Here is a 16,659-nt window from a genome sequence, read left to right as displayed (position 1 = left end):
ACTTGTTCTTTTAAACTGTGGAAGAACCTAGACAGTTTGATTTTTGGCCTGAAATAATGTTTGTTCATAAGTGTATCCAGTAAAAAGAAGTAGAACCTCCATTGTCTATCTGAAGAAGCTGGTTTAAAGATTAGTCAGAGTGACAATAAAGATAAAATAAAGCAGTTCTACAGCATTTGATTTATTTTTCCCAAATGGAACAGTGATACATAAATATCTATCAGGCATTGCATTCTGTTAGGCTTAAGGAGATCCTCCAGAATTGTTGGAGAGTTAATCTATGCAAACTTTGAAGCAGATCTGCAAAAATTAGGTTAAAGTGGTAATCCAAGATGTAATACTGCACAGATGGCTGCTTTCAATAGAACAAAGATATTTTTTGTTTCTGTTATGCTTTAAAAGGCAAACTTCAGTACAATATTAGAAATATTTGAAATTCTTACATCTTCATCCAATTACAAAGAAGAATGAATAGCTAAAAATATAAATCTTAAAAATAAAGAATTAGCACTAAAATTAGAAGCTGCCATTTTACAGAAAGGTGTAAAAACCATTTTTATCTCTAGGCGTCTCTTCTGATTCATAGCTGGAAACAAGAAATTCATTGACAAAATAACATGAGGCTGTTCCTGTGAAATATCCAGCCCAGATTTGCAGACAGGAACACAGGCATTGCCAGACTGGATCATATCTGAGTTCCATCTAGTCCAGTGTTCTGTTTCAAATAGTGGGCAGTAATGGATATTTCAGAGGAAGGTGTGAGAACCCCACAGTAGGCAGATCTGTGGTAATTTGTCCTCTACATTGACTCATCCTGGTCTCCAGTAATTTGGTTGAAGCCCTGAAGCATGAACTTTAATATCCTTTCTAAAATGCTATTAATTATAGCTGGAGATGCTTGATAGCCATATAAATGTCCAGTCTTTTTTTTAATCTTGCTAAGCTCGTTTGGTAAGGGTCCAATCTTTGAATTTTTTCTGAACAAAAAAAACTTCCTATGCCACAGTGTTTGTCACTATTTTAGTAGCAATTGGTAACTGTTTGTGTATCTATTGTAAGTTTATAATACTACGGCTATAGTTTGCTGGCTGCTTGCCTAAATGGGCAAGAAAGACTTAAGGAACACAATATCAAGTAGTTTGGATACATTTCACTTTTTTTAAAAAAAAATCTCATTTTTGGGGATTCTAAATATCTGTGTACTTAAGATACCACAATCTAGAGAGCAGACTTAAAGAAAGCCATGCAATTTTTTGCAAGACCATTCAAAACCAATTCTCCTTTTGGCTGTGCAGCACCAGCTAACAAACACGATTGCAGAGTATGCTGATGCACAGATGAGAAAATTAGCAGAAAGAGTTATGATACCTAACTAGCCTATTTTCCTTCTTTGACAGGGTTACTGGCCAGGAGGATAGGGGGAAACAGTAAACATGATGTATCTTTATTTTAATAAAGTTTTTAACACAGTCCATCCCACATGACAATCTCATAAGCAAACTAGGGAAATAAGGTTTAGATGAAATTACTATAAAGTGGATGCAAAATGGTTGAAAGACGATACTCAGAGTAGTTGTCAGCAGTTTGCTATCAAACTGGGAGGATGTAGCTATTGAGTTCTCACAGGGGTCTGTCCTGGGTCCAATATTATTCAATATCTTCATTAATGAATTGGGTAACGGAGTGGAGATTGTGTTTATAAAATTTTCAGATGACACCAAGCTGGGAGGGGTTGCGAGTACTTTGGAGGACAGATTTAGAATTCAAAATGACCTTAACAAATGGAAGAAATGATCTGAATTCAACAAGATTAAATTCAATAAAGATAAGTGCAATGTACTTTGCTAAGGAAAAATCAAATGCACAATACAAAATGGGAAATAACTGTCTAGGTGGTAGGTGCTGAAAAGGATCTGGCTGTTACAGCTAATATACACTTAATACAAGTCGTCAATGCGATGCAATTGCAAAAAAGGCTAATGACATTCCTGGGTGTATTATCAGGAATGTTGTATGAAAGACACCGATGTATTTGTCCCTCTCTTCTTAGCACTGATGAGGCCTCAGCTATAGTACTGTGTCCGGTTCTGGATACCACACTTTAGAAAAGATTCGGATAAATTGGAGAGAGAGTTCAGAGAAGAGCAACAAACTTGATAAAAGGTTTAGAAAATGTGACCTATGAGGAAAGGTTAAAAATACTGGACATGTTTAGTCTTGAGAAAAGAAGAGCAGGTGGGAAAGGGGGAAGTGATAAGTCTTCAGATATGTTGAAGGCTGTTATAAAGAGGTTTGTGATCAACTGTTCTCCATGTCCACTGAAGACAAGAAATAATGGGATTAATCTGCAGCCAAGAGCGCTTTAGGTTAGATATTAGTAAAATCTTTTTAATTATAAAAATAGCTAAACTCTAGAAGAGGCTTCCAATGGAGGTTGTGGAATCCCCATCATTGGAGGTTTTTAAGAACAGGTTGAACAAACAGCTGTCAAGGATGGTCTAGGTACTTGATCCTGCATTAGTGAGGGGGCTGAATTTGATGACTTCCTGAAATCCCTTCCAGTCCTACATTTCCATGGTTCTATACTCTTTTTAGCTTTTTAGAAATACAGTTTGGGAGAAATCAATGTTTGCCAAGTATAAAATGATATGAATATCATAATGTTTCAGTGTTCCTAAAAATACAGACCATGTTCTTTAAAATCATATGGCTTATTTTAAAGTGGTCAGTGTAACTTCAAATATAAAATTAAAATGTAGACTGAGTTGCCATGGCTTGGTTTGTGGTCTGTTGATGTACTTAACCCTCTTAAAAGAACTATTTTCTTATTAGGCACGAGGGAAAAAGCGACAGATAGGATGGTTCCCTGCTAACTATGTAAAACTTTTAAGTCCTGGTACCAGTAAAACTACACCAACCGAGCCACCTAAATCAACAGTATTACCTTCCGGTAAGTAATGCAGTAGTAATATCAAAATATTTGTTCATCTATATCACTTGTATAGTTAGAACAGGATGTTTAGAGAATTAACTGCTATTCTACTAGTCACTTGGGTTTCAAAGTTCCTTTCTAAAATACTTCATTTTTCTTACGAATTTGTATACAGTTAGTGTCCTTATTTCATCTATAGAGTATTTTCTCATGTCTAACTTGATCATATGATTTTAAGGAGAGAAAACAGTTGGGTTAACATGGACTATATCCGTCATATATACTCGCTTATTTTAATGCTAATGAAAGGCTGAGTTTGCCAGTTTAGGTGGTACGGACACTTGTCCATTAGGATTTGAAGTGAGACAATCAGTTTGTTCCACATAAGCCACTGAACAATATCCAGATGCTAATGTCTTTCATTATTATTGACCCGGTCTGGACTTAAACTGGTAAAAGGCTCATTACTACTTCCCTGAGCCATTCTCTAACCATTGATTCTCTTGAGCCAAAAGGAGTCTATTTCTATTTGGCTATATATAAAACATTGGACTTACATACTGACAAACAGAGCAGGCCTTCTGTCTTGATTTTCTGTCTCCAAATATCTAAGAAAAGTAGTCATAAGTATTTATATACTAGGGAACTAGATAAGTCATGAAATTATAACAGAATACTTCAGTGCTTGAACTTAAGTCATCAGTTCAGTAGTGACTGAAAGCTGTCATCTGATAGTTCAGCACCTATCTGAAAAGTATGAAATCTCATTTTGGTTCTTGATGTAAGCAGGTGGTCACATCGGAAAAGTGAGCATCCCAAGCAGTACTAAATGGCAACTTTATTGGTAGCCTTAGCAGAGAAGCAAAAAAAGTCAACTAGCATGAAGACTGATTTATCCCCTCACTTCTGGTGAGGTGAGGTAGGTCTTGTCAGTTCAGGCTGGGGGCACACTAGCAAGGCATTGTGGAGGCACTTTTATTTTCTGTATTCTAGGGCTGATAATATAGAACCTTTCATAAGTTCTAATAAATGTTTTATACAAATACATAAACAGTAGTGTCTTACATTGTTCATATCATGAATATTGGGGACAGAATCAAATGTGATCATATCAAATACAACTTTATATTGATTTTGGAGGGTTTGGAAGAAAAGGGACTTCTTGTCTTTCCTATAATGTCCTCATCTGGCATGTAGTCAGCCTAATAGGGCAGCATGTTAGAGGTGCCTTTATGGAGGAAACCTGATGGTTTGGGCTGGTGGAAGAGAATATAGAGGCTTTTTTTATGCAAAGGAGCAACATATGGCTGTGGGGAGTAGAACTACATACTAAGAAGACTCTTCATAAGAGGAGAGCAGTGGCCAGGGTAGTACATGGAGGGGATCTTTAAAGTGTGCAATACACGTGTCTAGAATTGGAAGGACTATCAGAGGCTGGTACCACCAATAATTTAATGTGTAACTATTTTTTTCTCTCTTTGCTTCTGCTGCTGCTATACATGTTTTGTTGGGTTTGTGTGCATGCGTCCATCATAACATGACACTAATTGTATGCCTTTGGACAGCTTTTTAAATTCTATTTCATGGGCACTTCTGCCTGTTGTGACCTTGAGACTTCCTTAATTTCCCACTACTTTATATCTGTCCCCTTCTAAACTTGTGATGTGAGAACTGTCCTCCTTGTTTGAGAAATGAGTAGGACTCCCTTCATAGCCTATGAGTGCCACTTCTATATTGCCAAAGGTAGGGAGGTTATTTTATAGAAACGCTAGGAAACCTCTTTCTAAGCATTCCTATTTGTTTTAAAGAATTAAGTGTGCTGCCTCAGTAGTATTTGTAGCTTGTGCTGGCCTGGAGAGAGCCAGACAGGAACCTGGACTCTGATTCAAAGCCATGCATCAGATGTGTTATAACCATTGGGCCTACTGCACATCTTTTTTTTTTTTTTTTTTTAACTGAAGCTGGAGATACATAGGTTTAGTCTACTTTTATAGTTATCTGTAGGTTTTGAAGATGCTGTCACTGCTAGGAATGCAACAAATTGGGATCATTCATAGTGTTTTACATATGAGTTGGGAGTATATTCAAAGCTCCACTAGCAAATTTAAATATCGTGGGATAGTAGGACCAAATTCAGATTTTGTTTGGCTTAATACAGTATTAGCTGGGACAAATAACAACGGATGACAAATTACCTATATTCAGCTCAAGGAACAGAATGCTAAACACTGATAAATGTAAGAGAAATGCTGCACTGAAATGTGTACACTGTATATAGTCAAATGTGGAAAATAGCTTGGATTAGTTATCTGACTCCCTCTAAGCATGATAGGCAAAGCAATACATAAAAGGAGTCATAACAGGCTCCAAGTCTCTGGAAAAAAGGTAAACAGGAATTATTTAGAGTTGTGCAAGTGCTGGGTACTGGGATGAAATTAAGAAAGGGGAAATTTAATGTTGAATATCGTGGAGTTGTTTCCTGACATTGAGATCTGTTAGACTGTCAAATAGTCTTTTGAGAGAAAATAGCAGAAGTCCCACTTCTTGGAATATAGAACACAACAGAAAGGAAGAGGAAATAAATAATTATTATTTGTTGTTTTAAAAAAAAAATACAGCCCTACCTGGCTTGGGAGAATTGGGCCAGTTTTCTAATTTTCCTCCTCATTGTGATTGTGCAGAGCCCATTGTATCCTGGGAGCCTTTCAGATACAGTAAGCTCCATGATAAGAAAATAGAAAAATATACTGTAGGCAACCATTCTGCTAGGGCAAGAGGATAGGTTAAATGACCTAACAAGTTTTCTGTGCCCGATTTTTTTTTCTTCCCCCACCCAGTCTCTAATTTTTTATATTCTAAACATCTCTATAAGCATTGGCACCAGAAGGATATCATTGCTTGCTTTCTCCTGAGTGGAGCTGTTTAGACGATGGCTTTCTCCCCCTTCAAAGAAAAGTTTTAATACTTTGAAGAAAGAGTCCGTACCCTAAGTTTGTTAGAGTGGGGCTCAGAAATGTTTATCAGAGGAATTTGTCAGCTGACCAGCTCTAGCTGAGAAGGTAGGCTTTGTAATGCTAGAGAACATGTGGGATTGTTTTGTCTCCACCTATAGAGCTTTTATGGGTGGAATAACTATAAAACTGAAGTTAAATGGCTATATAATCCTAGAACAAATTTTGACTTTCAGAAAGTCCATCTTTAAATGTAAACCCATCTTCTTATTTGCTGAGTATTTTCTAACTAGAGAAATATTGCAGACAGTAATCCTTATTGTAACTTGAATACACTTACATATGATATCTTACTGACATTATCAATGCCACACATTTGTTCATTTATCTTACAGTGTGCCAAGTAATTGGCATGTATGACTACACTGCACAGAATGATGATGAACTGGCATTCAACAAAGGCCAGATCATAAATGTACTGAACAAGGATGACCCAGATTGGTGGAAAGGAGAGGTGAATGGACAAGTGGGTCTCTTCCCATCCAACTATGTGAAACTGACGACAGACATGGACCCAAGCCAACAATGTAAGTTACTTGTTTACTATCTTACTAATACTGCTAATGTAGTATTTTAAAATGAAACATGCAGCATTGCTGTGGTTCTGCTATGGTTTGCAGAACTCAAAGCTTGACCACTGCTGCATTTGCCAAAGTCTCTTTGAAGACCTTCTGTAAAGGAAACCTTATTTTGTGTTTTGATTTTTTTAGTTCCATCCCCTTTGTAGCATGTTCCCTTTTATTATTTTTGCACCATGCTGTTTACATGCCTGACTCATTTTCCTACCTTGAATTTTGCTCATTGTTTTGTTTTGCTTATGTGTTGTTTTCCTCCTTTTTCTAGGAATCATATGTTGTCCATCCCCCACTCAGGCTTGAAAGTCCTCAAAGAGACCCACTATCCCATATCACTGCCCAGAGGGATGATGGGAGATGCAGCCTTGATCATGTGACTTCCAGCATGATCATCTACTGCCTTCTGAGTAGAAGAACACACTGCAGAGCAGTTTACCTCATTTTACATTAGTTGCATGTAATCGCAATGTTTGAGTTAATTATCTACAGATATAGAAGCAAAATTACAAAAAACAATAAAATAAAATTAAAAAAAAAACACAGGATAGTGGGTCCTTTTGTGGCTTTCATAGCTCTCAAACTAATTTTTTCCACCTTTGCACAGGTGCTTTCAGTAGTTTTACAAATAATTTTAAATGTGTATTTTAGCCTTTTAAAGGAAAAGAATAAATAAAATTTCTGCAATGCAATTTTGTTCTTGCAAAAAGACCCACTATCAAGGAATGCTGCATGTGCTATTAAAATTGTTCCAAATGTCCAGAAATCTGAGACTTTATGTATTTTTTTATTGTTCACTTGTCTGATGTTGTCAGTGTCTTGTTTTTTTCTATTACAAAAGAACAGAAGGAGATAGATAGATCAGTTTAAGAAACTTTAACAGGTACCCAATTACAAATAAGGTATTTTGTTCCAGTTCTTACACTGTATGTATCTGGTGTTCCTTGTTGAGTATGTAATACATTGTGGACAGAAGAAATTAATTTCCTTCTAATGCAAGAGATACTATCCTTGCATAATGCTGTAATCCTTATTGCATTAATTTTATTTTGCACAGTTATTTGTAGCTACAGTAAGAAAGCATCTTTGTTTTGTGTTTGTCTCAGATTTGTTTTTTGCATTTTCATATCGGAAATCAGTAGAATACTACATTCATGTGGTATTTGAGAATTCACATTACTTTTTTTCAACCTGTTACATGAAGTTTTATTACCATTGTTATTTTTACATGACTATGGAACAGCATCTTTTGAACAAGTAATTATCTTGACAAGAAAGAATGTATAGAAATATCTTCCTGCAATTAATTTCCAATGTTTACATTTTTTAACTAGACTGTGGAATTTATACAAATTAATATTAAATGGAGCTTACAGTCAAGTTTATGTAGTAGATGTTCTGTAGCCTAAGCCATGTTTGTCTTTCAAACATTAGTTACAAGCTCTTAATGAAATGTCTGGTGCTCTTGGCACCAGGAGGAAAAACCATGCCTCAAGCACAATATAGCAGTTCTACTAATGACTTTAACATTTAGTGATGTTCTGTTCATGTATTTCTAAATTTCATGCTGGCAGTGTTGTAGAGTTCCTTCTCCCCCTCCCCTTCATGTGGTGCAAAGAACAAGTGAAGCTCCTTATTCAATTGCACTTCAGTATTTTCATTGATATGAATGTAAAATATATAAATATATAAACCTGCAGCTTTAACAACTGTAATACAGCCTTTACTATTAGTCACATGTATAGATAATTAAATTCTTCATATAAAAAGCTAGACCAAATTGTGTTTGTCTTCTTGTTGCTATATACAAACAGAATTTGACAAATGGTGGTAGTGTCTTGCGTGTAACAAATTAACCCTACAGGAATATTGTGAAACTCAGTTTTTAATACAGAGGGAAGTTTGTGGCGTTTACTTTGAATATTGAGGCACGCTCAATTTGAGCACAATTAATTACAACTTTTCAAACCTGCCTCCTGATCTTGTGTTTTCTAAATGCTAAGTTGAAACCAATCAGCATGCAAGTCTCATCTAGTAGTATGGAGTGAAGAAATTATATTTTGTTACTATTTATCATGGGTTCACATTGATTCACAAACTTAGTAGTAAGACTAGAATTTTATCTTAAAATTTGCTTTTTTGTTTGCTACACAGATTTTCCTTTTCCTAGTAATGTATTCAGCACTGTACAATATAGTGTATTTCCTTCACTAGTCTGCAAAAAACATGCTTTGTACACTAGTGTAACTGTAAATATTTTGCATAGCACTCAAACATTTTCATATTATGATCACACATGACGTCACTTTAGTGAAGGATTTCTCAACATTCCCATCATAAGCTAGTGTGTTCAAAGATGTGTAACTTGACTATAAACATATGTCCTAGAAGGCATATTAGCCTGTGTAACACTAGCCCAGAAATGGATTTTCTTCAAATTTGGACAATATCTTCTTGATCACTTCTTAAATGAATATTTTTTTCTCTTCTCTGTAGATATAGTGATGGTCTGGTGCTTCTTTTTTTTTTTTTTTTTTTTTTTAAGTAAAAAAAAAAAATTAAGCAGGCACTATTTTAAAACAAATTTTCATAAGAAATTTTGATACACTGGCTTATTATGCATGATTAAGAAATCACAATGGCCCCAAAACCTCATGGGGTTAGTGAACCATGAACTGAAGAGTCTATTTGCTTTTATAGACACATTAGTGTATACTGTGCCAAGAATCCTTATTCTGCAGAGTGCTGTGTACCACTTGACACAAAAATAGCTTATAAAGCAGTCCATTGTTATGAATAATCGACTCACTAAATAGCTCAAAGCACAGATTAAAGTGTCCTGAACAAGACTTTCAAGTGAGTCATTATGGTTTGTTAAAGCACATAAAGGTTGTAAAAGGTATCTATAATATTTGTTTACTCAATAGATTGTAATAATGCCAAGGGAATTATTACAGATTGATGATAGGTTCTAATCTGCTATATAGGTATTACAATTCCTTTGCAAATAACTTATCAGAATGAATTGTCCTACACATCCATTGTTACCTTTCTAGATCTTCAAATTTCTACATTAAGTAAAAAAAAAAAATGAAAGGGATTATAAAGGCAAAAAACGTCAATATTAAGGATCTAATTTAACATTTCACTTACCCAATCCATCTGGAAACATCTTTAGCCTCCTGAACCACACAAAACCCAAAAGGCTGTCAAGCCTTGTTCTGCAACAAGTAGACTTATTCAGAAGAAACATTAGCCTGAGATAGTGACTCAAATGAAACACCAAACTCCACAGCCACATCGAGATTCAGAACTTCCTGTGATGAATTACTCCCATGTCACTGTTTCTTAAGTCCCGTGATGTAGGACTGCAAAGCCAGCAGATATTAGTCCAGCTCTAGGAGGAAGGAACACCAACATGTACATAAGAAGGGAAGATTCATGACCTGTCAGTCATTCAATTTATATAACAACCACAATTAAGACAAAGAAAGAAATCTTGTTGCTACCTAGTGACTAGCCTAATGCTGCAAGGCTCCTGGATGCCATTCTATGTATGGGAAAGGTGAAACCTCATGTTGCATGGCAGCTTTTCTTGTTCTCCCTGGCTAACAGGAAAGGAGTTACAACAACACTGTATACAGGAAAGGAGTGGCCATTCAAAGGGCCCACTATGAGATTGGGATTATGGCGCCTTTTAAGTCTTCCTTACCGTTCATACTCATCTGAGGAAGAAGTTTCCTTCATGAAAGTGGTTGGAGAGGGACTTCCTGAGCATGCTCAAGGGAGTTGTCAACACAAGTTCCAACACAGATTGCCTTCACCAAAACTTCATCCTTGGAACACTGAAAGCCTCTCTTTATCCTATCTACAGAACAAGAACTTTGGGATGATTGCTAATGTGAGGTTTCCATCCACTCTCCTTCCTTGCCCTTCTGGCCCTGTAATTTGCTTAAACTCTGACCCTGGAGCAGCCGTAGCTAGTGATGAGAAGGAAGTTCAACCCTGATAGCCCATTCAGGTTTTAACCACGGTGCTCAGACTGTTGAGTGCTGTTTTGTGCCTGCAGAGTAGTGGACTGGCACCGCCAACTTGCTTTGCACAGGCCAACGCCATTCCTTGATAACTTGTGGTGATATAGTAACATCTTTTGGTAACTAACAAGCTGAACTGGATTCAAACCAGTGATGGAGGTAAAAGGCTCCATATGTCATTACCAATCCCTTGAAAAGGCCAGGTCATATTTTCTCAACCACACTCCTCACAGCCACATGCAGTATTATTTATACTGAACTGCTCCTTAAAGTCACACAGTTGTGTGGTAATTCCGGATCCTGACCTCTTCCCCACAAGGAAGAACTCTGAATCAGTTCCCCTTCCTCTGGTGAGAAAGTAAAGACAGGAAAGGAAGATGATGGGGAGAGCTTTGTAACAAATTTACTATTAAAATGTCTGTTTTCTGAGTTTTTGGAATATGGTTATCCTAACTCCATTGAGGACTGTTCAGGAGTTACCTTAATCAGGATTCAAATGATTGAAAGTTACCTCTTGCTCTGTTGTGCAGTAAACATTAGTAGTTGACATTCACAGCAAATTTCAAGACTCTTTATCAGCAAGAGTGAGCTTCTCAGTTAGAAAGTATAAAATTCGACTGTGTAGCTCTTTCCTGTTTCAAATCAATGATGGTATTCGAGTGTAAGATTAATTCCCCTTGTTTCTGTTCAGAGGCCCATGATGGGTCCTGAGTCAGTGATACGCTTTACAGATCCCTGCAGTACTATAAACAATGGTCAGAAGTCAATGGAACTCTGCCAATTCATATTTTTAGGTGCACATAGGGGATTTTATTCTTCCCCTGGAAATTTTGGGAAGAAATAATTATATTTTGAAAGGTTTTGGTAGGTTTTCTATTTCCCCTTGAGTGCCTAACCAGCTTTTACCTTTCAGCCCCTTGTTACAGGATTGAAGTGAGGGATCCTTTCTTCCACAGTAAGATGGTGATAAAAACCATAAAATATTAAGGAAGGCCTTTGTAGCTGCAGAATGAGGGTTGATAATGATGTACTAGAAATGTGTACTGTTGAGTTTTACAAGGCCAGCCTCTGACTCTCATTTACACTTCAGAATTTTTAAAAAATTAACATGACTGTTGTGAAAAATCACCACCTGCAATTCCTGTATTGTCAGTGAGAATCTACTACCTAGCAAGCATCTGATATGAGCAAATGAAAGAGGCAAATGGTGCCTGTGACTTTCTGGCAAAAAAAAAGATTAGCCCATGTAATATTTTGCAGGCTGGCCCTTTAAACCTATTGTTCCCAGATCTTTTTTCCCCGACACAAAATTTCAACTATTTTTGAGAGAGGACCATGTTCTACCAATAGTTAGAACTGCATGGCCAGTTAAGAAATCATATATCCTATGCAAGCTCTTCAAGGCGTAGACTGTGTCTTTTATTTGTCTAAGTGCCTTGTACACTTTCAGCACTTTATAAATAAGTATCTCAAGTGATGATGAGAGCAATATTCTGGTCTGGAACACAGCTATTTGGCCTGTTTAAAGGGGAGAACCATTGCTCATTCAGCTATGGGCTGCTTTATTAAGCCTCCCAAAATTGTTAAAAATAGCCATAAAGCAAGATTTTTGGGCTTGTTTAATGAAGCAGAATGGTGAGGAAAAGATGAGAGGTAGACAAAAGCATTATGAAATTTTGCACCCCTTGTTTGTCAGCCTCCCTCCTTATAGAATCATAGGGCTGGAAGGGACCTCGAGTCATCTAGTCCAGTCCCCTGCACTCATGGCAGGACTAAGTAATATCTAGACCATCCCTGACAAGTGTTTGTCTAACCTGTTCTTAAAAAAATCTCCAATGATGGAGATTCCACAACCTCCCTAGGCAATTTATTCCAGTGATTAAGCACCCTGACAGTTAGGAAGTTTTTCCTAATGTCCAACCTAAACCTCCCTTGCTGCAGTTTAAGCCCATTGCTTCTTGTCCTGTCCTCAGAGGTTAAGAAGAACAATTTTTCTCCCTCTTCCTTGTATCAACCTTTTATGTACTTACTGTTATCATGTCCCCCATCAGTCTTCTCATCTCCAGGCTAAACAAACCCAGTTCTTTCAGTCTTGCCTCATAGGTCATGTTTTCTAGACTTTTAATCGTTTTTGTTGCTTTTCTCTGGACTTTCTCCAGTTTGTCCATATCGTTCCTGAAATGTGGTGCCTGGAACTGGGCACAATACTCCAGTTGAGGCTTAATCAGCACGGAGTAGAGTGGAAGAATTACTACTCGTGTTTTTCTTACAACATTTCTGCTAATACATCCCAGAATCATATTTCCTTTTTTTACAACAGCATTACACTGTTGACTCATATTTAGCTTGTGGTCCACTATGACACACAGATCCCTTTCCGCAGTACTCCTTCCTAGGCAGTCGTTTCCCATTTTGTATGTGTGCAACTGATAGATTGTTCCTTCCTAAGTGGAGTACTTTTCATTTGTCCTTATGGAATTTCATTCTATTTACCTCAGACCAATTTTCCAGTTTGTCCAGATCATTCTGAATTTTAATCCTATTCTCCAAAGCACTTGCAACCCCTCCCAGCTTGGTATCATCTGCAAACTTAATAAGTGTACTCTTTATGCCATTATCTAAATCATTGATGAAAATATTGAACAGAACGGGACCCAGAACTGATCCCTGCAGAACCCCACTCGTTATGCCCTTCCAGCATGACTGTGAACCATTGATAACTACTCTCTGAGAACGGTTTTCCAACCAGTTTTGCACCCACCTTATAGTAGCTCCATCTAGTTCCCTAATTTGTTTAAGAGAAGGTCATGCGAGACAGTATCAAAAGCCTTACTGAAGTCATGGTATACCACATCTACTGCTTCCACCCCCATCCACAAGGCTTGTTGCCCTGTCAAAGCTATCTGGTTGGTTTGACACGATTTGTTCTTGACAAATCCATATTGACTGTTACTTATTACCTTATCTTCTACATGATTGCAAATTGATTGCTTAATTATTTGCTCCATTATCTTTCCGAGTACAGAAGTTAAGCTGACTGGTCCGTAATTCCCGAGGTTGTCCTTATAGTGCCCATCTACAAAAAGGGAAATATTTGCCCTTTTCCAGTCTTCTGGAATCTCTCCTGTCTTCCAACACTTTTCAAAGATAAACACTAATGACAGATATCTCCTCAGTCAGCCCCTTCAGTATTTTAGGATGCATTTCATCGGGCCCTGGTGACTTGAAGACATCTAACTTGTCTAAATAGTTTTTAACTTGTTCTTTCCCTATTTTAGCTTCTGATCCTACCTCATTTTCACTGGCATTCACTATGTTAGACATCCAATTGCCACCAAATTTCTTGGTGAAAACCAAAACAAAGAAGTCATTTAGCACCCCTACCATTTCCGCATTTTCTGTTATTGTTTCCCCCCCCCCCCCCCCAATTGAGTAACAGGCCTACCCTGTCCTTGGTCTTCCTTTTGCTTCTAATGTATTTGTAGAATGTTTTCTTGTTACTCTTTGTCTCTAGCTAGTTTAATCTCACTTTGTGCCTTGGCCTTTCTAATTTTGTCCCTGCATTATGTCTATTGGTATTGGCCAAATCATGCTTCTGTATCCTGGTAAATATCAAGTAAAGAGGTCAGAACAAAGATGTTCTTCAGATTTCCCTTTGTTGCACTTGTGGAATGGCTAGTGCAGTCTGGCTACCAGAACTCAAATAAGCTTGTCTGAGGATGTGGAGGTTAAAATGCTGTCAGCCAATTTACTCTACCACTACCATCACCACCACCAGCATTTTACAGTCTTCCTTAGCATTCTCTGTGCAGAATATTTGTTAATTAATATTTGTTTTAAATGGAGTTCTAGATTTTATTTCTGCAATATGTTGACTGTAGTTCGCCAATAGTTTTACAAGCCTATAAAAACATTCTTTAACAGACAACATAGGGTCATAGAAGTTAGAGATGGAGAAGACCTATTTGATCACTGGAGTCTACAACCCCTTTTCAAGAGTGTGAAGTAGTCCCCCCATTGAGGATGCACAATATCAGATGTTTGTACGGAGTTGATAGTACATCTGAAGTTAGCCAGTAAGCCCAGAAGAAAGGAAGAGGCAAAAGGGGATTGTCTTAGCCAGTCAGAGTGCAGGGATGCTGTATAGGCCTTGAGATATAATTATTTTTCCCCAGTTATGCAGAGCCAGTCTTAACATTTTTGGATAAGGCTGTGAAATAATTTTATACTGCATCCACTTCCTTGAAACATAATGGACAGGAGTCAGTTGTGATCTCACCACTATGCTGTGCTCATTTAAAGATTGTGGTTAGAGCTGGCCATATTTTTGTTGCGGGTACATTCCAAACGTAACTGACTCATTTTGCATTAAAAGGCTATGTACATGTGCAGAATCTTTAGGTCTCCCCCAGATTCCTGTCACAGAAGTGGAGCCCCGCTGTGTGTTCCTTTCATCCCTAGTGATTGGTTTGTATCTATTTAATGTTTTCAAGGCTGCCTTTGCAAAGAAAAGGGGCAGAAACTTTTTTGTAAGTGACATCTGAGGTTCTCCTTTGTTTCTAGACTCCCCCAAGTCAGAGGGCCCTGCAAACACAGGAACCCAAAGGCTGGCTTTCCGGATGAACAGTTGTGTGCTCTCTCATTCTAGGTGTCTGATTTATACAATCCTCTGTTTCTTTCTCAACTGTACAGTGTGTCTGAATAGCTCTACTTTGGCAGATATACATTAACCAATCAGAGTGCAGGAATTAGTATAACGACGATTATTTCTTGTGAATATGCAAATATCTCCTCACTGGCTACTGCAGTCCCTCTGCTCCACTAACTATTGAAAAGAAAAATCCCAATGGACCTCACTTGCCATTGATTTCAGGGGGAGCAAGATCAGACCTTTTCTCTTTGTATCTGTTCCCCTAAAGACCTTCTTTCTCCACAGGCCAACGTGATTCATAATAAGTTTACATTCAGAGGATCCTAGCCTCCTCCTTCAAATTCACCTCTGAAATCAAATAAATACTGTTGTCTGAAAAGAGCTTTGTTAAGGTTCTCATGGATGAGAGGGGACGGCGAAGGAGAAGATGAGTGAGAAGAAAGAGATAAAATATTGCTAACTATTATTTTTAACACTTTACTGTTAAAGTTCCGCATTTAGGGCCAGATCCCAGAGCCCATTGTAATTGATGGGAGTCTTTCCATTGACTTTGATGGGCTTTTGTCCATGTCCTTAGATTGTAAGCTCATCAGGCCAGGGACTATCCTCTATTTTATGTTTGTATAGTGCCCAGCACAATGATCAAAACCGGTGCCTCTGGAAGCTTTTGTAATACAAATAATAGCAATAACATACAGCAGTTTGGCAGCCCATTGGGGGTGGAGGAGGACTCACTAATTTACATTGTGAATATTTAATTTGAAGCTTCAGAATAAAAGAGTAATAGCCCAATGGTGTTTCTTGTTAACTTGATAATAACCATATCTATTTTTGTGCTGATCTATGCCTTCAGTTTCCTCATATAGTTATTGTCTTGTAAACAAGAAACACCTTCAAGTTTGAATGAATTCCAAGTTTATTAAAAGGACGGTTCCATAATCTCTGTTCGATATAATAAACTATCTTTAAAAAAATCAGGAAAATTTCAAGAAGCACAGAGACGGAGCTCAGCAACACACTTAGGTCTCATTTCAACAAGATATTTAGGTACTTGCCTAACTTAAGCATATGTGTAGTTGCACTCGTAACTACTCGTGCGAAGTGAGGGACCTGCTTAAGTTCCTTGCTGAATTAGGGTTTTTGAAATAGATCCTTCCCTTGATCCGTAGCAGAATTTCCATCTGTTAGAGGAAGCAGCACCTGCTTATCCAAGGCAGTTTATGGCCCCTGAGGAAGGATCTCTTTTAGTTGGTTGAATTCATCCATAATATTATTACAACTGCAAGTGGAATTTCGACATTTATAAAAGTACCTTTTACAGTCTCTAGCTTCCTTGAAAAACTAATTATAAGCCCTTTCACCTCACATTTTAGTTTGAAAAGGAACCCAATCGTGTGTTTTTATGTCAAGAGGAGAAAGTTCCTAATCTTTATGCACCTAAAAAAACCTTCTGCATTAG

At 37.5% G+C, this 16,659-nt stretch overlaps 1 protein-coding gene across 6 annotated transcripts in view; it reads left to right on the top strand.

Moving 5' to 3' along the window:
- ITSN1 (intersectin 1) overlaps nucleotides 1–16,659 on the top strand; it is a 201,592-nt gene that overhangs the window by 163,057 nt on the left and 21,876 nt on the right. For 5 of the 6 annotated variants that reach the window (XM_067565566.1, XM_067565562.1, XM_067565564.1 and 2 more), the window contains 2 exons: nucleotides 2,833–2,950; nucleotides 6,279–6,470. In XM_067565566.1, coding sequence (XP_067421667.1) covers nucleotides 2,833–2,950; nucleotides 6,279–6,470 — 310 coding nt within the window. Of the gene's footprint in view, nucleotides 1–2,832; nucleotides 2,951–6,278; nucleotides 6,471–6,786; nucleotides 8,284–16,659 lie in introns of those variants that run through there. The other variant, XM_067565568.1, reaches the window with a different exon arrangement.

Source organism: Emydura macquarii, unplaced genomic scaffold (genome assembly GCF_026122565.2).
Source record: "Emydura macquarii macquarii isolate MOO-44397 ecotype Brisbane River unplaced genomic scaffold, CSIRO-AGI_Emac_v2 contig_2681, whole genome shotgun sequence".
Lineage (NCBI taxonomy): Eukaryota > Metazoa > Chordata > Testudines > Chelidae > Emydura > Emydura macquarii.
Note: the sequence above shows the minus strand (reverse complement) of the source record. Positions and strands in the feature narration are given on the sequence as shown.